The sequence below is a fragment of the Chlamydomonas reinhardtii genome, chromosome 7 (genome assembly GCF_000002595.2).
Source record: "Chlamydomonas reinhardtii strain CC-503 cw92 mt+ chromosome 7, whole genome shotgun sequence".
Classification (NCBI taxonomy): Eukaryota; Viridiplantae; Chlorophyta; class Chlorophyceae; order Chlamydomonadales; family Chlamydomonadaceae; genus Chlamydomonas; species Chlamydomonas reinhardtii.
The window spans coordinates 5,731,885-5,752,526 of record NC_057010.1 but is presented as its reverse complement, the minus strand read 5'-3'; the positions used below and the strand labels follow the sequence as shown (position 1 = coordinate 5,752,526).

The 20,642-nt window shown below is 64.5% G+C and overlaps 2 protein-coding genes across 2 annotated transcripts in view; both read left to right on the top strand.

Annotated features, from left to right (window-relative positions):
- Positions 1-3,703, top strand: part of CHLRE_07g352950v5 (uncharacterized protein) — an 11,936-nt gene extending 8,233 nt beyond the window's left edge. Inside the window, exons 17-23 of the mRNA XM_043064594.1 lie at positions 1-360; positions 555-647; positions 854-1,166; positions 1,447-1,619; positions 1,739-1,828; positions 2,264-2,347; positions 2,713-3,703. The exon at positions 1-360 is cut by the window's left edge and continues 36 nt beyond it. Coding sequence (XP_042923162.1) covers positions 1-360; positions 555-647; positions 854-1,166; positions 1,447-1,619; positions 1,739-1,828; positions 2,264-2,347; positions 2,713-2,886 — 1,287 coding nt within the window. The 3' untranslated portion in view covers positions 2,887-3,703. The remainder of the gene's footprint in view (positions 361-554; positions 648-853; positions 1,167-1,446; positions 1,620-1,738; positions 1,829-2,263; positions 2,348-2,712) is intronic.
- A 3,284-nt stretch (positions 3,704-6,987) lies between these two features.
- Positions 6,988-20,097, top strand: CHLRE_07g352900v5 (uncharacterized protein). The gene is made up of 22 exons (XM_001692567.2): positions 6,988-7,366; positions 7,609-7,711; positions 7,925-8,073; positions 8,281-8,394; positions 8,527-8,665; positions 8,808-8,901; positions 9,115-9,315; positions 11,310-11,608; positions 11,716-11,783; positions 11,938-12,086; positions 12,263-12,388; positions 12,559-12,915; positions 13,061-13,454; positions 13,650-14,706; positions 14,885-15,138; positions 15,253-15,379; positions 15,720-16,696; positions 16,867-16,998; positions 17,333-17,600; positions 17,780-18,108; positions 18,379-18,924; positions 19,176-20,097. Exons 1-22 carry the CDS (start codon positions 7,181-7,183, stop codon positions 19,656-19,658), a joined length of 6,552 nt encoding a protein of 2,183 aa, XP_001692619.2. The 5' UTR covers positions 6,988-7,180; the 3' UTR covers positions 19,659-20,097.
- Positions 20,098-20,642: the final 545 nt, after the last annotated feature.

Genomic DNA, 20,642 nt, shown 5'->3' with positions numbered 1-20,642 from the left:
ACGGCCGAGCTCACGGCCGCCCAGCACGAGTACGGCGGCGGCGGCGGCGGCGGCGGCGGCGGCGATGGCGGCGGCGGCAATGGCGGCGGCAGTGGCGGAGGCGGCGGAGGCGGCGCTGGTGACGGTGGCGAGGCCGTAGGAAACGACGGTGGCGACGCCACGGCGCAAGGGAGGAGCGCTGCTGCGGACGCGGGTGCGGGGGCAGCAGGTGCGGTGGACGCGGAGGGCCGCTGCTCGGCGGAGGCGTATGAGCGGCGTGTGGCGCAGCTGCGGACGCGGGTGCGGGCGCTGGGGTTGGAGCGGCAGCAGCTGGCGGGACGGCAGGTGCCGGCGGCCGAGATGCTGCAGTTCCAGGAGCGGGTGAGTGGGCGAGCGTGGTGATGTGAGGAGTGGAGCTGTGTGTTTATGTGCTTCAAGCACGTGTGCGGCTCAGCATTGCCAGCCATCGGCCAGGCAACATCGAAAGCCGGAAGCCGCCCATTGCGGTTCTTCGGCGGGCATCAATGGAGCTGCTCCGGCTCCCACCGCCCTGCGCTCTGTCATGGTATGCGCAGGTGCGCGGCGTGGCTGTGCTACTGGAGCGAGCGTCCGGGCTGGAGGCGGCGGCTGACGCGCTGAGGGAGGCGTTGGACGCGTCCGCTGAGCAGGTGCGGGGGAAAGCAAGCGCGGGCAGCCCCGCCCATACAGCCGAGTTTGGCACCAACCGCACGCGCCGCCCGTTCCCTTTGCCCACTTGCGCATGCACGTAGGCGTGCCCCGGCTCCGGTTTGGAATTGCTCCGAATACTTCAATGCTCATGACAGCCGCCGAAAATGATGAAACGGCTGTTTAACTTTCCGTCAACTCTCCTCAGGTGCTGCGTGTGAACGCCGCTGTGTTCCGGGCCGTGGGCCGCCGCTTCGCCGCGCTGTGCGGCCGCCTGCTGCCCGGCCTGCGGGTGGCGCTGGAGGCGGCGGCGGGCGGCGGCAGAGGCGGCGATGGCGATAGCGGCGGAGCTGGAGGTGGAGCTGGAGCTGGGGGCGGAGGTGGGGGCGGGGCCTGTCCCAGCCGTGGCGTGGTGATCCAGTTCTCGCGGCGGCAGCTGCAACAGCACGGCGGTGGAGGAGACGGGGCCGGTGCGGTGCAGGAGCAGGAGGAGTGGAGCCAGGAGCTGGGTCAGCTGTCAGGTGCGTGCGGCAGTGCCTTGTTGTGCACAGCAACCAGGGGACATGCCTAAGAGCGAATGCGATTAGTGCCGGTGGCGTGCTAGCAGCTCACCCGATGGTTATGCGTTAGCTGGGGGTGGATCCGCAGCTCAGCCGTGCAGGTCCATGCTGGACCCGTCAAGAGCGCCAGTCTACATACCGAGTGCAAACACTCGCGTCGGCTCTGCCGGGGACCATGCCAAGCCTGCGTCTGCCCGGTTGGGATGCCGTGTCACGTACCCACGTGTGCGGCCTGCTGCAGGCGGGCAGCGGACGCTGCTGTCGCTCGCGTTCCTGCTGTCCGTGGCGCTCACGGCGACGGGCGGAGGCGGCAATGGCGGGGGCACAGCCGGCGGGGGGGCGGACGCCGCGGGAGCGGCGAAACCTGCTGCCCCCGGCACAAGCGGAGGCGGAGGCATATTCCTGCTAGATGAGGTAACGTGCAGCCTTATCAGTCTGGTCATCATGTCCCATCGCTCACTCCTATGTTTGAAACCATCTCTGAATCCTTGCAATCTGCGCACCACCGCACCTCCTGCGCACGCTCGAGCCAGGTGGACGCGGCGCTGGATGAGCACAACCAGCAGGCGGCGGCGGGCCTGCTGCGGCACCTGGCGCACCGGCTGGGCGGCTCCGGCTGCCAGGTAGGGCGGGGCGGGGGCGCGACGAAGCGGCGGTGTGATGGGGGGCCAAGTGGTTGCGGGCGCGGCCCCGCAGCAGCTCATGTGGGGCTGAATAGAGAATAGCGGCATTGGGGCCGTGCGTCGCGAGGGCCGTTGGGAGTGCGCCGTCGTGGAGGTGTGGGCATATGAATGACGGGGATGGGGGCAGACGAATGCTGTCTGCTGCTGTACTTGCACACGTCACCTCGAGACAATAGCGGCGCCCTGCCTGCCGCACTGCATGCGTCTTTTGGTCGTCCGGTATCCGTGGGCGGGGATCAGGGCGGCGGCCCACTAGCTCTGGCGCTCAGGTCGTTGGTAACGCACTGCCCTCCCGCCCTCCACGCACCCGGCCACCCGCCCACCCGCCCACCCGCCCGTCCACCCCGCACGCACGCGGTATGGTCGTGCGTGCAGGTGCTGGTGGTGAGCCACAACGCCGCGTTCCAGAACCTGTGCGATGGCTTCATCCGAGTGACACGAGGCCGGGAGGGGTCGCAGGTGCGTCACACACACATACACACGCACACACAAGCACGTGCACTGTCTTTGCGCTTTGTTCTCCTTACAGTGCACCAGGCAGGCGGGGGCGAGCAGTAGCAGTGAACGGATTGCAATGGGTGCGTGTATTGCATTGCATGGCGTTGGCCTGGCGTGTGGGCGACCCCTGAGTGCAACGCGCTGCTGCAATACGGTGGTTTCTGAGCCTTGTGTGAAGCGATCCAGCACGCCGGCAATAATAAACCAGTCATCACGCAGCGCATGCAGCGTCGTCGGGCCTGCTAGGCGCCCACCACGCACGCACCTCGCGCGCCCTGTGACCCTTGGCTGCCGTGCTGCCTCGTGCTCTGCCATGTCGCACCCAGGTGGAGGCAGTGACGGACCGCAGCGTGCGCCCTGAGCCGGCACCTCCGTTGCCTGCCACCGCCGCTGCGATGGTTAACAGCGGCAGCCGGCACTCGACAGGTGGTGGAGAGCCCGCGAGCGGCCCTGCAGGACGTGGGTCAGCCACGCAGCAGAAGAGGGCAAGGCGCGTGTGACAGCATTTGAGCGCGCCCACATGTGCCCATCAGGGGTGCCCCTGGTGCCCATGTCTCCTAGCCGAGCGTTTTCTGGGGGTTGGGGGTTGGGGTTTCAGGGGCTTGGGGTCCTGGAGCCGTGGCGAGGTTTTGTATTATCGAGTTGGAGAATAAGCGGGTCGACACAGGGGTCGTATCTTCATTTCGGGGTGATGTCTAGCTCAGACAAAAACGGCCGGGTGGCCGCCGTCTTTTGTCTGGGAACACGGGGGGGGGGGGGTTAGAAAGCTCAGGTTCTTACCCCATGCTCAAAGTTACAGAGCTTTACGAGAGCATTATGCACGTGCTTTCAGTTTTTGTAGGGGGTGGGTCGTCGTCCCTGGGGGTAGGTCCGCCGGGTTTCGGGAGCCCATCCTGGCGGACTTCGGGAAGCGCCCCACAAGCAGGACTAGGGGCCAAACGCAGCACTACGAGGCTCATATGTGCACGTTATGCCGTAATAAGCACAAAGAAAGCATGGAGGGCCAAGTTGCGCGTCGGGGCGTGGACATGTCGACACAGGTCCCCGAATTCGACACATGCGCACTGACACGGCTGGGCTCTCAAGCGCTGGTGCGCATGAATTCATGTCTAATAAGGCTGCCGATGCGCAGTGTCCATTCGTCACGCGGCAGAGAATTGAGCGCGGGGTGGGTCGAGGGGATTTCCATGGGTAGGATCCCGCCTGTGATCGAAGTCTCAAAACAGGACCGCTGATGACACGGAGTGATAGTGCTCGTCAAGAGGAGTCGATTGACACCACTTTGGTACTAAGTTGAGGGGTATTACCACTAAACAACAAGGTTTTGTCCGTGGGGGGCCGGTCGTCTCCTCAAGGGGGGTCCCGGGGGATTTCGGGGCATGGGGTCGGGCACTTCGTTTCCTTACCCCCGGAACATGGCGGTTTGGGCGCTTCCCCATAGGAATTGGGACAAAACCCGCCCTAAACCCGGGCCAACAAAGTCTCGTCCAAGACACATGTCTAGGAAACGGCCAATATGGCCGATAAATGTCTGGAGACATTAAGACAGGAGCCCTGGTCGTCCTATCTATGTCTTTATGAATACTTCGATTTGTATAAATTGCAATACTGCATGAATAGCAGTTCTGCTTGCGGACAGTGACAAGCCGCACACATGCCATGCCTCGCGCGAGGGTTTTCATCCATGGAAGTTCCCCCGGCCCAGCCAAACCCTGATCCAGCCCCGAGGACCCGTTCCGCACCCCATCATGTGTTTCGTGATTGCGTGCATCAGCACTCCTTACAACGCGCGCTTGAGGGTCCCGCCATGTCACTGCGCTGGTCCGCAGCGTTGCTCCGCTCCCTCCCCTGCCCTCCCCACGGCCCCAGGTGCATTGCCGCCCACAAAGGCGCCACGCAGCTCCTGGGAAGCTGAGCGGCAGCAAAAGTTGCGCGGTCGACAGGATTCGAACCTATGCGGGAGATCCCATCTGATTTCGAGTCAGACCCCTTAACCACTCGGGCACGACCGCAGCGAGTTGAAGTGTGACCGATGTGCATTACATTCGGAACACAGGAACATTACGATTGAGAAGCCGAGCCAAACTGGGCTCGATCTGGTGACCCTCAGTGGGGCAATATTACCTTCGCGCTTTACCCTCGCCTGTAGGACCGGTCCTCTCGGCCTCGAATCCTGAGATCCGAACAACCGAACCGGCCGATCTTTCCACGCACAAACAGCGAAGGACCAACAACCTGAAATTTCGCGTAGTACCGCATGGCTCCCTGACTTGCGCTAATCGCGGACAATAGCGAAAATTGCCGACAAATTATTGTGAAGTGCCAGCCGGGCACACCACCACGACTCAGTGCGCACGCCGCTGCGGCCGCAACTGGCGACACATTGGGGACTTCCACGCCAGTGCTTGAAGCAACTTGCGTGGGAGTAAAGTTTGGCAAGTCTGGTCGCATGGATAAACTCTCCGGTCCGTGATGTGTTCATGAAATACCCTCCATCGTTTGCACCCACTCCCTCCCTAACCCACACGCAGCACTCGCCACCTTGCACCTGGGCAGATTAAGTGACGAGGTGACTGAGGCCAAAATCCGAATAGTCGTACAACTGCACGACACTGTACGACGCGGTCGACAGGATTCGAACCTATGCGGGAGATCCCAACTGATTTCTAGTCAGTCCCCTTAACCACTCGGGCACGACCGCAGCCAGAAAGCTGCTAGAAATTTCAGAGGATGACACTGGTGGGTTTCACGCAGCACAGGTTCCTCGTGCACAGCACATGCGCAGCTCATGACCGGACTAAGGGACCGCCTGTTATGTTTACTCACTCTGGCCGGATGGGATGCTGGTAAGGGGCTGCACCGCCTGTGAGACTCAGACACAGACTCAGACCCTGGCAACCGAACACCGCAGCGCACGGGGTGCTGCCCGCTGGCTTGTGTGCATGTGTGTGGACAGGGAAGATGTGTGAAACTGACCAGCTTGGAGGCCCAGCAGGCCAGCACTCGCACCCTTTTGGCCCGCTGTGCCATCCTACCAGCCTCCCCTGTACCAGCGCACCCGGCATGCCAACGCCGCCAATTCCCCCAAACACCTTTGGCTGCACTTGCATAAGGATGGGGTCTTGGGTTTGGATCTTGGGTTTGGGGCCTGCTCTGCGGCAGCACAACGACGGGCGGGACTACTTAGTGCTGTTGAGTGTTCGACCCGCTGCCTTGTTGTGGCTCAAACATGCACATTACGCATCCAATTTGCGCATCCTGGCGTGGACATGTCGGCACAATGTCCCCACATTCGACACATGCGCCCTGACGGCGAGGGGCTCTCAAGCGCTTGTGCGCATGAATTCATAGCCAACAAGGCTGCCGATGCACACTGTCCATACATTGTATGGTAAAGAGTTGCACGCGGGGTCGACGGGATTGCCATGGACAGGATCCCGCGTGTGAACGAAGTCTCAGCACAACAGGACCACCGATGGCACAGTGGGGTAGCGCTCGTCAAGAGGAGTCAATTGGCAACCCTTTGGTACTAAGTTGAGGGGTATTCACCCCTAGACAACAAGGTTATGTTTATGGGGGGCCGGTCGTCCCCTCAAGGGGGGGCCCGGGGGTTTCGGGGCATGGGGTCGGGCACTTCGTTTCCTACGCCCCCCCCCTGCGGTACTAGCTACTAGCCTACTACACCCGCACTGGCTGCATCGGGCCGGGCGCCAATCCGTGTTACGTATATCATAATCCATGGGACCGTTTCAGCATCGCGCCCTCGCTGTCGCTGGCTGCACATGATACCCGCGTTGCTCGCCTGTCGACGTCAGCCACCCCCACCCCCTCGTGGCTTGTGCACGCGCGCGGTAAGGCCGGGGCCCGCGCCAGCTCCGCTCTCTCGCCTGCTAGCTCTGCACCCAGGCATGCGCCCGAGTAGCCCTGTTCCGTAGAAAGCCGATAGCCCCCTTACACCCCGCTAACTGACACCAAGTGTCGCAAACGCGTTGGGCGAAGGCGGTCCCGTGTGGCCGCCCCATGCGGGTGGGGCGCGGCGCCTGGACTGCGGGGGGGCCCCAGGGGCCCGCTAACCCCGAGACCAGGAGGACATGAAAAGGCCGCGGATGATGTAGAAAGCCCAGCTTGAAGCTAGGGCCCCGGTAAGGACCGTGTTGGGGACTGGCATCGTGACTGGCATCCTGGCAAGTTTTGGGGAGGAGCCTTCTGCACGTCGGTAGAGTTCAAACCGTAAAGCAATCTCGTATCCGTGGGATTACATTGAAGATGTAAGCGGGGAATCGAGGCATACATACAAGCCGCGTTCATTACCTGCCCACCTCCCAACATGCACCCCGTGCACTTTCCAACTTGCCCAGCATGGCATTCAGTGTAGTGGCATGCCCCTTGGGAATGGACATTCAGGCGTGTACGAACTTAACCAACGTTGTGACGTTGTGAAGTCGTGCGTGATGGCATGGGCGAAAATAATGGGGCGGGGACCGCCCTGCCAGGAGCGGGGGCCCGTCGTGGGGTTGCATGCACGTTGCCACTCGGCAACATGTCCCATGCTCGACATGCGTAGACATGCGAAGATTTTCAGCGCAAGACATTATTTATGCATAAGCGCCAACATGTGCAACCGCAACAATGAATACCGACAGCTACGCGTACTTCCTTCTGCTTCTGTGTTCTGTTGCGGGAGAAATAGCTAGTGCGGTATAGCGACACGCTTATTCATTTTAATAGGGCGTATTTGGCATATGCGAGGTCTGTGGCCTCTTGAAAGCAATTTCCTCCTCGCGGTCAGCGGCCATGACCGAGCCGGTGTTCGAAGCCTTTGCCGTGGTTGGGCTCGCGCTACCACTATCGGGAGCAGGCGGCGAGGATGTGGGCCTCAAAGGCCTGCCGGCGGCAACGGAGCGCATGCGCTTTCGCCCGGCTCTGTTGGACCATCTCCAGCTGTCCGGCCCCACGAAGCTGCCGACTGGACTCCCAACGGTGCGCCCACAGTGTGAAGTCAAGGGGTCCTTTCCGCACACTGAGTACCGATGCTAAGTATAATAATTGTCAAGGGCACGGCAGACTGCAATGGGTTTGCGTGGGCCTCGCAGGGGTGCGGGAACCCCAGTTGCACAATTTAAGCCCCCGCGCCAAGGTCCCGACCCATTCAGCCCACCAAGCGCTACACCGAGAACTTAGCTCCCTACAACTGTGGACTTACCACTCATGTGCTGGTGCAGTGCTGCATGCCGGATGGTGTGGAGCTCATCCCGCCCTCGGAAGTGGAAGCCGCTGTGAAGCCCGCCGGCTTGGGCCCCAAGCTGTACGCCGTGGTCCTGACTGGTGAGGTGGCAGCTATGTACGCATGTGACAAGAAAGTGGTTCCCCTGTCAACTGAAAAATGGGGCTGCGCCCACGCCGTACGCATGCGGAAACCTCGCAATGCGAGCGGGGCCTATGGCGGATGTATCATCCACGTGTATCATTTCATAAAGCGCCATCCCGTCTGCTGGTTTGGTTCTGCGTGTGTTATTCTCCGCTTCCTCGCACCTGCAGATGAAGGCGGGCGGCGGCTGTACGTGTCGTGCCTTAGCTATATGGACGCAATGCCCCCTGCAGCCGCGTGTGAGCAGCTGGCGGGGTGGCAGGCATCGCGGGCGCTCTGCCTCGTCAGCCGGCAGCCTTACCTGGCAACCGCAGAGCAGGTGCGGCTGTTTTGGTGTGTGCTGCGAGCTGAGGGCTTGTGCCGCGCTGGGCCGAGCCGGTGGAGCCGTGCCGCATCCAAAGCGTGCTCCGTAGTCGATACCTCGTAATGATGGGTGCAAGTCTCCGGCCTGCCCCGCACGCCCCGCAAGTCAACAAATACGCCTTGCACAAATGGCCATGCGTTGACTACTTCCACTGTTGCTCAGGTGTTACGGCGGCTTTATGTGGCGGTGTTCTGCCTGGGGCCGTCGGCCCCTGTGGCAGACCTTGTAGGGTCGCTGCTGCGGCTTTCGTGCCCGAAGGCGCCGCAGCTCTCTGAGGTAAGTGTGCACCGGGGAACTCGCCGTGTTTGCATGCCGTGTTGCTGCAGGTGGCCGGATGCTATACATCCCTGCTGCACTACCTTGTGACAGCGCCTGTCTCTTCCCCCGGCCTCATCACCTCTGGCGCAGGTGCGGTTCGTGCTGGAAGGCCGGCCGTTCACGCTGCAGTCGCCTGACGCCATGGGTGTGCCACGCAATGGAGAGGTGTCGCTTCGGCCGCTACTGGAGGCGCTGTCGCCCACCAACGCCATGCTTGTCATCTTAGCGGGTGAGGGCAGCTGGGACTGTGGGAGAGCTTCGGTCTGTGTTGGTGGCATGAGTGGCCGGTCGTTGGGTGCGCACACAGGAGTGCGGCATTGCCGGGCTAAGCCTGCTGCCTTGGCCCCTGTGGCTCCTCCATGCGCCCGCAGTGCTTCTTGAGCGACGAGTAGCTCTGGTCAGCAGCCAGCTGCGACTGCCCACCTTGGTGGCGGAGGGCATAATGCAGCTGCTGTGGCCGTTCAGGTGGGTCGGAAACCTACTGGCCCTGCAGCGCATGTGCTTTCAGGACCCGGGTTGCTGAATATCCTAGGTCGGCAAATACAGCAAACCATACACAAGAGCCCCACACGGACTCGGCTGAGAACAGGCGTCCCCCCCGTCTTGGTTTGCTTGGGATGGGATTAATCTACCCTCCCCCTCGCATGAAGGATGATCTACCCAACCGCCTTCCCCCAGGTACCAGCACGTGTACGTGCCCCTGGTGCCGTTGTCGCTGCTGGACCTGTTGGAGGCGCCCACGCCCTTCCTCATGGGCATAGGCGGCCACTCGGGCGCATACCTGGGTGCAGAGCTAGCAGGCGAGAGCGGCGGAGCTGGCGCGGGCGCCGGCCTTGCCGCGCGCGTGCATGAGGGGCTGGTGGTGGCGGATCTTGACAGGTGAGCAACGCGCGTATCATGCGCAGCCATCAACAGCGAGGGCGCACTGCTGATCCCATGCATTGCGATACGGTATACGTGAAGTCTATCTAAACAGAAGCTTGGAGGCCAGCACTCGCACCCTTTTGGCCCGCCGTGCCAGCCTACCAGCTCCCTGTAGAAGCGCACCCGGCATGCCAGCGCCGCCAATTCCCCCAAACACCTTCGGCTGCATTTGCGTAAGGATGGGGCCTTGTGTTTGGGGCCTGCTCTGCGGCAGCACAAAGACTGCATTGTGTTGTTGAGTGTTGGGCTCGCTGCCTGATTTCCTGCGTGCGGACCCAAAGCATGGTGCTTGTCAGAGGAGGGGAGGATTTCGGATACGGTACTAGCTACAACCGCAATAGGTGCACGCGGCCGGGCGCCATAGCATCATCTCCATCTTCCCTGTCCACACACACGCACACAAGCCAGCGGGCTGCACCCCGTGCGCTGCTGCGTTTGTTTGCCGAGGTCTGAGTCTGTGTCTGAGTCTCACAGGCCGTGCCGCCCCTTACCACACTTCAATGTGGGACGAGCGAGTGAATTTTGCAGGCAGTCCCTTAGTTCGGCCATGAGCTGCGCACCTGCTGTGTACGAGGAGGCTGTACTGTGTGAAATCCAACTTTGGCATCCGCTGAAGTTCTAGCAGCTGCCCAGCTGCGGTCGTGCCCGAGTGGTTAAGGGGACTGACTAGAAATCAGTTGGGTTCTCCCGCATAGGTTCGAATCCTGTCGACCGCGTCGTATGGTGTCGTACGGCCTGTACGGCTTTTGGCCTCAGTCACCCCGCCAGTCGCTTGATCTGCCCGGGTGCGCGACGGCGAGTGTTGCGTGTGGGTTAGGGAGGGAGGGGTTGCAAACGATGGAGGGCTACTCATGAATACATCACGGACTGGAGAGTGTATGCGACCAGACTTGCTTGACGTTAACTCCCACGCAAGTTGCTTCAAGCACTGGCGTGGAAGTCACCAATCTGTCGCCAGTTGCGGCCGCAGCGGCGTGCGCACCAAGTCGTGGTGGCGCCGCCGCTGTGCCAGGCTGGCGCTTCACAATAATTTGTCGGCACTTCTCGCTAATGTCCGCGAATAGCGCCAGTCAGGGAGCCATGCGGTAATACGGTACGTAAAATTTTAGGTTGTTGGTCCTTCGCTGTTTGTGCGTGGTAAGTTCGGCCGGTTCGGTTGTTCGGATCCCAGGGTTCGGGGCCGGGAGGGACCGGTCCTACTGTCGAGGGCAAAGCGTGAAGGTATTGCCCCGCTGGGGATCACCAGATCGAGCCCAGGATGGCTCGACTTTTCAATCACAATGTTGCTGTGTTCCATTTGCGAGTCAAAGTGGTCACACTTCGACCCGCTGCGGTCGTGCCCGAGTGGTTAAGGGGTCTGACTCGAAATCTGATGGGATCTCCCGCATAGGTTCGAATCCTGTCGACCGCGCAACTTTTGCTGCCGCTCAGCTTCCCAGGAGCTGCGTGGCACCTTTGTGGGCGGCAATGCACCTGGGGCCGTGGGGAGGGCAGGGGAGGGAGCGGAGCAACGCTGCGGACCAGCGCAGTGACATGGCGGGACCCTCAAGCGCGCGTTGTAAGGAGCCGTGGGGAGGGCAGGGGAGGGAGCGGAGCAACGCCGCGGGAGTGCAGGTCCAGCAACCCATCTACCCTTAGTCAGACGGAGTTGCAACTCATGCAGGCGGGCTCCATCAGTTGTCATCACACGAACACTTAGGGGGGTTTCTTAGAGGAGATCCAAAGTGCTGTGCCAAAGCACATAGAAGTGCGGCTGCGCCGCGGCCTATGCTGTATACGCAGGAAAGCCTCGCGCTTTGGGACCTGCCAATACTTGGGCTGTGGGAAAGCGAGGGGTCTGTAAAGAGCATGGGCAATGTATTAACTCGCGTCTTCCTAAAATCTAGACGAGTAGACTGGGATCGAGTTAAGCGTGTGCCCAAATTGCCGGGCCGTTCCCCGTTCCACAGGAATCGCGTCTACAATTCCGCCGACCTGCGGCCCAGCTTGGAGCACCCCACGGCTGCCCAGCTGCTGGCCTGCCTGTCGCACCTGGTGCAGCCAGTCGCGCATGACGGCGGCAGCCTAGCGGAGGAGGAGCCCGTGGCGGCAGGAGCTATGGGCCCCTCCTCGGCCACGCCGGTGGCGCCACTAGACTTGGAAGCTGAAGGTTCCGGGGCCGCGACGGCCTCCGGGGGCTTGAAGACTGACGCAGGGCATGCCTGGCCAGACCCGTGGCTGCACGCCGTGCGGACAGCGGCATCAAGCGGTGAGAGCTGGGGTGTGGGCATTCGTGAGCCAGCCATATGCAATGCTTGATTCACGGTATCTGCGGATGCCTTTACTTGCTGACTCGATGCGATGATGCGGTGACAGGTTGGAGCCCAGGGCACGACGCGCTCGTGCGGCGGCTCTTCCTGCGCTTTTTCTCCATCCTTCTCAGAGTGGGTACATACAAGCGTTACAAGCGGATGTCGCGCGTGACCTACGGTAAAGTTCGGCTTGCATGCTGAACATAGCCGATGCCTTGGAGTTATGTAGTACGCATGTTCTCCTGCTCGTTATATGATTTTCAATTGTTGTCTCCCACGCATGCAGGGATATCATCAACACATGCCAGTTATTGCGGCTTCCGTACGCACGGACGACGCCGACGCAATGCCGCTACAGCGCGTGTCACGGCCATCACCGTGCGGCCCGGCCTTCCGCTCGCCGGAGTTCCTCAACTGCCACGTAGAAAGCCACGGGTGAGGGCAGAGAACATGCAAAGCAGATGGTAATGCCGGCACGCAAGCAAGTACATGGCACATGCACTGCTGCCAGCCAACAGCCCCACACGCCTCCTTCACCAACCTGCCTTGACACTGTCCCATCGCACGCTCCGACCCACTCCACCCGGTCACTCTTTCTGGGACCCGTGTAGGCCCAAGTCGCGGCCGCTGCTCTCGCAGCTTCTGGGCACGCAGGGCTGGTACGTGCTGCTGGACGAGTGGTGCGGCCGCGCTGCCAACCCGTACGGCTGGTACCGTGTTGCCTGCAACAGCTGCAGGTGAGCAGACGTGGGCACCCAAGCCTTTCAATCCGTGGGTGTGGTGTTCCTCAGCGCCCTTGGGACCCATGCCGCATATCCCTCTCTCTTTCCATCATTCTCTCTCTTTCCCTCGCGACTCGGCTCTGAAGTCGCAACCCTTCCTGCATCGAACACCTCGGCACACGCAGGATGGAGCTGCCTTCCGACCTTGCGCCGCCGGGCGGCATAGCCGGCAGCAGCGCTGAGGGGCCTCCTGGCACCCGGGCAGGGGAAAACGACGGAGCGGCGCCAGCAACTGGACGGGGCGCGGCAGACACGTCAGCGGTGATACAGCATGCTGGCTTTGACGGCGGGGCGGGCGGGCCGGTGGCTGCTGATGGCCGGTCGGAGGTGGCAGTGATTGGGCTGCCTGGCAATGTGGACGACGGCGGGCCGTGCGAGGATGCTGAGCATGCAGCACCCACATCTCTGCTGTCACCGGGGCGCCGCGTCTTCTACTGCCGGCCCTGCCCGCTCTTACAGCGGCGGCGTGCGCCCGTTTACCGGTGAGCCCCTCCGACCCTGGCAACTGTTGAACCCCTGCGCTCGCTGCCCGGCTTGACTGCCACACTGTTTTGTCACTTGAGCCTCTAGGATGGTTACATGGTGACGACCCGCCTTGTTGCAAAAACGGTGCACACCACCACGCAGGACGTTTCCTGCGTTGCACGTGAGCGATGAGCCTTACATAGCGGCAGCGGCCGCAGCTGCGGCTTCCCTACGAAGCAGCCTAGGCGCGCCTAGCGCGGTCCTGGCACCAAGCCCCGCCTCGGCGCCTATGTGGCAGGCGTGGCAGGCGCATGTGATGGCGCCGCCGGGGGCACGTGCAGCTCGGGAGTTAAGCAGCGGCGGTGCGGGCGCGGGCGGTGGCGCAGCGGATGTCGCGAGGCGGTCCAGCATGGGCGGGGGCTCAGCGGGCGGCGCAGAGGCGGATGGGACGGGTATGGGCGGCGATGCCGGCGGCGGTCGCGGCTTTGTGCGGCAGTGGCCCTCGGGGCCCCGGCTCTCGCGCTCTCTGAGCAGCGACAACCTGAGCGGCGAGCTGGTGAGTGCATGGCCAGGTGCACGGGTGCTGGCCGCGCGCAGGGGCAGGGGTCCTGCACGGAGGCAGTGCACCGCTGCACACGTCTGGCTTAAATGTCCATGTACATGAGCGGGCCTGGGTTGTGTGCCGACGCAAGGCGGCCTGCAATCGTGCCACCCCCAACCCAACCCAACCCAACCTATCCCCACCCCACAGAAGCTGTCGCAGGCCACTGCCGGCGTCAGCATCAGCGGTGACAGCGGCAAGCCGCAGCCCCGGCAACGTAGCTCCACAGACGGCACCGCCAACAGCAGCAGCTACGGACCTAGTAAACCCCCCACGCTCTCACAAGCAGCAGCGGCGGCAACGCCCCAGCAGCAGCCGGGGACCGGCGCCACTGGCAGCGGGCCAGGGCTGCCTCGTCCCATCACACACAAGGTGCTGAACGCAAGCGCAGCGGGCGACGCAGCAAGCCTGGCAGCCGCCGGCGTCGCACCCACATCAGCTGCCGCGGCGTCGCCGTTCGCCACGGCGCTGGGGGCCTCGCTCAGCCTTCGCAACGTGCTTCGCGGCGCTTCCGTGGCTGGAGCCATGGCGGCAGGGCCCGCTGCCGGCGGTGCTGGCGGCGGCTCTTCTGCCGCTGCAGGTGCTGCTGCCAGCGCCGCCTCCTCGGTCGGGTCGGTGCTGCCGCCGGCTGCGGCCGCCGTCAACAGCCGCTCGCTCGCCAGCTACAAGGCGGAGCAGGAGCTGGTGCGTCAGCAGCTTGCAGCGCTGACGCAGGTGCTGGCCTGGGGCGGGGATGGCGCCAGTGCCATTGCAAGCGCTGCAAGCGCCGCTCCTGCGCCTGGTGCAGCCCGGCTGCCGTCTAGGGCGGAGATGGGTCGCCTGCGGCAGTTGATGTGCGTACAGACCGCCGGCAGCGGCGCCTTCTTGGTCGGAAGGCTGCGAGACGAGGTCTTCGGCACGGCGGGCACGGTCGGCACGGGCGCCGTCGCCAGCAGCCCAGGTGGCGCGGGTGGCGCCGGCGCCGTGCCGCTGCAGGCCGGCGTGCGCACGCCCGTGGGCGGTCCAGGCGCGGCCACGGCTACAGCGGATGCGGCAGCTGGTGCTGGCAGCGTGGGCGGTGGCGCGGGCGGGCGCTGTGTGCACTGGGCAGCGTTTGAGGTGTTGGCAGAGGCGCTGGATGCGGTGGCGTCGGCGGCGGTGGCGGCCGGGGAGTTCGGGGTGCTGGGCGCGGCGTTGGAGGTGGCGATGGCTACCTACACCTACACAGGTATGACAGAGAAGGGGGTGGGTACTGGGTTGTGGGGCTACGCGATGATTGCGTGGTTGTGTGCTCTGTTGTGGATGAATGGCAGCAGCGTTGCACCATTTCCGTAGCGCCTTACAAGCTAGCGCATGGGCGGCATGGCAAACCATGCCTTAACAATCCTCGACTGCCCCCCTCGCAGGCAAGGGAAAGGTGCTGCTGCTGCACCGCCTTACCTCCAACCCCTACCTCTACACCCGGGCGGCTTGGAGCGGGATCTTCTGCCACACGCTACTCGCTGCAGCCATGGCCGCGGCTACATGCGGGCACAGCGGCGGCAGCAATGGGGAGATTCCACACGCCAGGAGCGCAGCGGATGCGCCAGCCGCAGGCGGGCATGCGGCGTTGCCGCTGCCGCAGCCGGAGTACCTTCGGAGGCAGCGGATACTGCTGCAGGTGGGGACCGTACAAAGCTTTTGTCGCAGGTCTATCTGTTCTACAGGGCGTCGGCTCGTCTCCGTGCTTGCCTGCTGTCGTGGCCGGCAAACGGTATGCCTTGTTCCCCAGCAGGCGCTGCAGCGCAGCCTCGCGGCGCAGGCGTGCTGGATGATGCACCTGGGCGTGTGTGAGGAGTCGGCGTGGGAGCTGGTGACGGGGCTGGTGGCGGCGGCACGCGTGGCAGACCTGCCCGTGGAGGGTGAGCGCTGGAAGGTGGCGGGGGGGGGTTGTTTCGCCACTCCCCGTAAGCAACTGGAAACACACGGGGGAAAGGGGTGCATTCACCACTCTCTGCAAGCAACACCAGACACGAGGATGTGGGGTTTCGGGAATGTGGCTTTGGGCATGTGGCATCGGGGTTGCTTCTGGTCTTACACAGATGCACGCATAGTGTCACAGCAAGGCAGGCATGGGCTGATCACAGCGCACACTCGGGATTCGTTTTGAGGGAGTGGCACCCACTCAGAGCCTTGCTCCTCAATGCCCTTGTCAATGCCCTCGTCCCGTGCAACAAGTCATACCTGGATCCCCTTGCCCAGGCGGCCAGCTGCACCGCCTGCTCCTCAACGTGCGAGCCGCCATGCGCGCCGCCCGCGCCGCCGCCAGCCACCAGCACCGCCGCCGCATGCCGGACCCCGGGTGCAGCGCCGTCCCGTACCTCGCCCCCGCGACCACAGCCCAGGGCTTGTCTGCCCTCTCACGCGCCGGAGCGGCGGTGACTGCTGGCACCACCAACGCCGGCAGCGGCAGCGCTGCAGCTGCTGGGTCCAGAATGACCGGCCCCTCCTCGCCGCGATGGCCTCCCGCCCGCGGTGGCGCCGGTAGCAGCATGATGGGCGCTGGCAGCGGTCCGCGGTCAGCGCCGCTGCCGCCGCCTGTGACGCCGCACTTGTCCTTCAAAGACAGCGGCCAGAGCAGCGGCAGCCAGGACGACACAGCCACGGCGGCGGCAGCGGCACAAGCTACCGCCAAGCCAGGGCGCGCAGCCAATGCCAGCTGGGCTGCTGCCGCCGATAGCGGCAGCAACACAGCGACTGCTGCGGATGCTGCTGCTGTCAGCACCCCTGGACCTGGGTATGGGTCCGGCGTTGCTGGAGCTTTACCGGGGACGCTCCGTGGCCGGATCCAGGGTGCCGGCAACAGCCCTAACAGCACGCCGCTGAAGAGCACGCCGCCTGACGCTGCCGGTTCGGCTGGGGGGGCAGCTGGCAAGGCGCTGGCGGCTCGGGCACTGGCAGCGGCGGCGGCGGTCGCGGCGTCAGGCGCGGTGCACAGCCCGAGGTCTACCGCGGTAGGCTCCGTGCGGAGCATGGCGACCGGCGGCGGGCCTAGCCGTGAGAAGCCTTACCGGGTGCAGTACGAGCGGCTTTTGGCCATTGCCTCATCGGGCGGGCGGCTGGCTGCGGGTAGTGGCACCAGGTCGCCTGGGGGCAGCGCCGGCGAGGCACAGCCGTCGTCGCCGGACCGCCGGCTCAGCCGCAGCAGTGTTAGCGTCAAGGGCGGGAAGCCGGGCAAGGTGCGTTGGCTCTTTAGGAACGATGCATACGGTACGTTCGCGGGTGGGCCTGCTTGATATGCCCGGCTGCTTTGTCACGCAACCGGGTGCTGTGCTGTGGCGTGTACGGCATACCCGCGCAAGGTGTGCACACACGTTCCGCCCCGCGCGCCCCCACGCCCCACCCGCAGGAGCCGGTCCAGTCCGCGGCGCTGTCGCTGGGCGGTCGCGGCCGCGCGCCCATCACGTGCCTGGCCGCCGCCTCGGGTGTGGTGCTGGCGGCGCCGCGCCTGCCGCACTACCACCTACTCGCGCTGCAGGCGGTGAGTTGGTTGAGAGGGTTGGAGAGCGGGGTTGCTGTTCACACTCCCGTGGCGGATTACGTGCAGATGCCCAACGAATATGCCTCTCTCGTACTGGGGTGGGGGCACTGTGGGCTCCGGCGTTATCGACAGAGCGGGACCCTGCCACACACGCCTGTACCTGCTGTACTCCATCTTCTGCACTAAGTGGAGCCCCCGCCCCCCGCCACGGGAGTGCTGCTGGCGTTATGCCAGATGCCGTCCGACCTCGCCCTGACCTCTCGGCCTTCCTTCATCGTCATTATTATCGGTGCTCTCTCTTTCTCCCTCACTCGCCTATGCCTGCACTCTGCAGGAGGGTGAGCTGCGCGCCACTGCCCGCCTGACTCTAGCCCACCTGGACGGAGCCTACGTGGATGCCGCCGTGCTGGCCGCTGACGGCGCCGTCGCCGCCATCTCCGTGGCGCCGCTGCCGCCGCGCCGCCACCGGCCCGCGCTCATCCCCGGCGCCGCAGCTCAGGCTGCTGCTGCTGCGCAGCAGCAACAGCAGCAGCCGCGCTTCCCTCGTGTGGTTGCGCTGGTGGATGTCGCCGCGGAGCGCACCGTGCGGGAGCTGCGCCCGGGTAAGGACGGTGGTGAAGGACCTGCTGCGTATTGTGCAGCCTGGTTTGCAAAACGTACTGGCCCAAGGACACAACTCGAGCTGCTGACGTGAAAACCCTGGCACGGCACACCTGCCGTACTTGCAATCGCACATGAAACTGATGCCAAGTCGCCGTCGCTGCCCCGGTCCTTGCCGCAGCCTCTGCCGGCCGCACCACGGCGCTGCAGATGAGCCCCACCGCCAACCTGCTCGCCACCGGCTGCGCCGCCTCCTGGGCGCGGCTGTGGGACATCCGCGCCAGCGCAGGGGCTGGCAGCAGCACCACCACCACCACCGCCGCCACCACCAGTGCTGGCGGCGGTGGAGGTGGTGCTGCTGCTGCGGCCCACGCCCGCGTCCTGTCCTCGGCGGCGGTGTCGCTGGCGACGGGCCAGGGCGGCGTGTGTGCGCTGCTTGCGGACACCGGCCGGCTGCGGCTGTACACGGGCGGCCGGGACGGCAGCGCGCTGGAGTGGGACCTGCGCAAGGTGGGGCCGACACCGCGTGTGGGCAGTGGACGGTGTGGGGTCCAGCGAGCCAAATGTGGGCAGGGGAGAGGCACTGGTGGAGGCGGAATGTTGCTGCGGGTTGTTGAGAGGGAGGAAGGGCCACGGCGGGTTGAGCCACGGAGCTGCTGCTTGATTGCCTCAGGTGCAGGCTGGCGTGGCGTGCCGTGCTCCTCGGTCGTGTGCATGTTGTGGTTACCGGCACCTAATATACGGCATTTGTGTGCTCGCGCTCTCGCCCGCCGCGTGCAGCCCAACGCGCCGCTGGTGGTGTACCGCGGCCACGCTGGCTGGGTCACCAGCCTGGCGCTACTGCCTGCCTCGGCGCTCACACCGGCTGCTACAGCCGCGCTGCTGCTGGTCACCGCCGGCACCGACTGGACCGTGCGCGTGTGGAACCCGCGCGACGCGACCCCGGTGGCAGTAGCAGCTGCGCCGGCAGCTGTGGCGGCGGCGGCGGCGGCAGCTACAGCCGCCAGTGCTCCCGCGAGCACTGCGCCCCGAGGCCCTGGTGGCAGTGGCGGCGGTGGTGCGGGCCGGGGCCGGGGCACAGGCCGCCCCTCGTCGGGCGGCAGCAGTGACAGGCCCAGCAGCGGCGGCGGTGGCACTGGTCGCAATAGGAGCTCCATTGCGGGGGCTCGCGGGGCAGCAGTTGCGGCGGGCGATGTGCCTCTCGCGGCAGCGGGCAACGTTGCGGCTCCGGACTGGGCGGCGGCTGCGGTGCCGGTTGCCGTGTGTTGGTCGGCCGCGGTGCTTGTGGGGCATGGCGGGCCCGTGTCCGCCCTGCACGTGGACCAGGTGCGTGCGGGCTGCTGCGGGCTGTGTGCGTGTGGGTGTGTACCGTGGCGTGTGGGGACCAAACCGGCCAGCGACTCTGCGTTCGGCCTCGGCATCCTATCTCATAACCTGCTGCTACCCTTGCATGGTCTCATACACGCATCCTGAGCATGCCCGTGTCGTCGAGTCGTCAACCCAATGCCCTCTCAGGCTCTCGCCCATCCCTCCTCTGCCTGTCCACCCGCCTGTCTGCGCCTGCGCCCCGCTCACAGGCGGCCGGCCTCATCTACTCGGGCTCGCGGGACGGCATGCTGGCCGCGTGGGCGCCCGACGGCAGCTGCGCCGGCATGCGGCGGCACCACGGCGGGGCCGTGCGGCTCATTGCGCCCTACGCGGCCGCCGCCGCAGGCAGCGCCGCCAGCAGCACCAGGCGCCAGGGGTGGCCCCTGGTGACGTGCGCCGGCGACGGGTCTGCAGCCCTCTGGGGCGGCGCGGCCAGTGACGGCGCGGAGGCGCAGGCAGCTACAGCTTTGGGCGCAGCAGTACACGTGCCGGACGTGCTCGGTGACGGACTCGCGGCGGTGCGGGGCGGCGGCGTGCTGGGTGGCGTGTGGTGTGGGGAGCAGGCGGGCCCCCTGGCGGCCTTCCACGCGGCGTCGCTGACCCGCGCGGCCGCGTGGGACGCGGTGCGCGGGGTGATGGTGGTGGGTGACGACCGCGGCGTGGTGCGGGCCTGGGCGCCGCCGCTGCCCTAGCCCCCTAGCTGAAGGGGTGTGTGGGGATGGGGGTGGGGCGCTTGGCAAGTGGTCTCTGAGCTGATTTGGATACATGGTGTGTGTGCACGTGGACCGTATTGTCCGTAGGCTGCGGGCAACAGGACCGCCAGGGGTCGTATCTTGTTTTGGGGGTAATGTCTAGCTCCAGACAAAAACGGCCCGGTGGCCGCCGTCTTTTGTCTGGGCACATGGCGGTTTGTTGGCTTCTCCATAGGAATTGGGACAAAACCCGCCCCAAACCCGGGCCAACAAAGTCTCGCCCCAGACATTAGCCCCCGGGAGGAATGTCTAGGAAACGGCCAAAATGGCCAATCAATGTCTGGAGACATTAAGATAGGAGCCCTGAGGACCGCAATTGTTTTGGCGATGCGCCCTGTGATGCCTCCCTGGCTCCGACCGCTTGTAAGTCGCAATTTAGCAGCAGAGCTGATCACCGCGTCATCAGCATTAGTCCACGCTAGTCTGCTGGGGAACTACCGTAACCATCGTGATGCCCCATACGGTACCTAGAGTTGTATACCAGGAGCAGTACCCTAGCAAGCCCACATCACGGGAGCACACCGGGCCAGGACCACCCCTGCACCGGGCGGGTCTCGGGACTTCGGCGTGCTGGGACCACATCCCTGGGCGCGTCACAGTGCATGCAGATGCACTTCATCACGCATCCTCCTTCTCAGTCCCCGGGATTCTACCGGTATGCACACACGCGAGGAATGTGTCAGTGAACGTGGCAGGGTTGCACAGTACTCAGAACGTACTACCGTAGTACGTACTGAGTACTAGTACGCCTCTCCTGGGTCTCAGTACGCCGCAAAATACGCCGAGGGGCGGGGGTGTGGGGGTCGCCGGCGGGTGGTCGTGCCGGTGGCCGGTGGTCGTGCCGTGCCAATGCGTCGGTGGCACAGTGCAGTGGCGAGAGGCAACATAGACGCAACATAGGCAACGTCTTAAGCATAATATGAT

Bases quoted from the DNA above. Each gene is read 5' to 3' on its own strand.
- CHLRE_07g352900v5 (XM_001692567.2), top strand. From the start codon at position 7,181: ATGACCGAGCCGGTGTTCGAAGCCTTTGCCGTGGTTGGGCTCGCGCTA. The intron at 12,916-13,060 runs GTGAGCCCCTCC...ACCACCACGCAG, and splicing joins CGGCGTGCGCCCGTTTACCG to GACGTTTCCTGCGTTGCACG. The intron at 16,697-16,866 runs GTGCGTTGGCTC...CCCCACCCGCAG, and splicing joins AGGGCGGGAAGCCGGGCAAG to GAGCCGGTCCAGTCCGCGGC.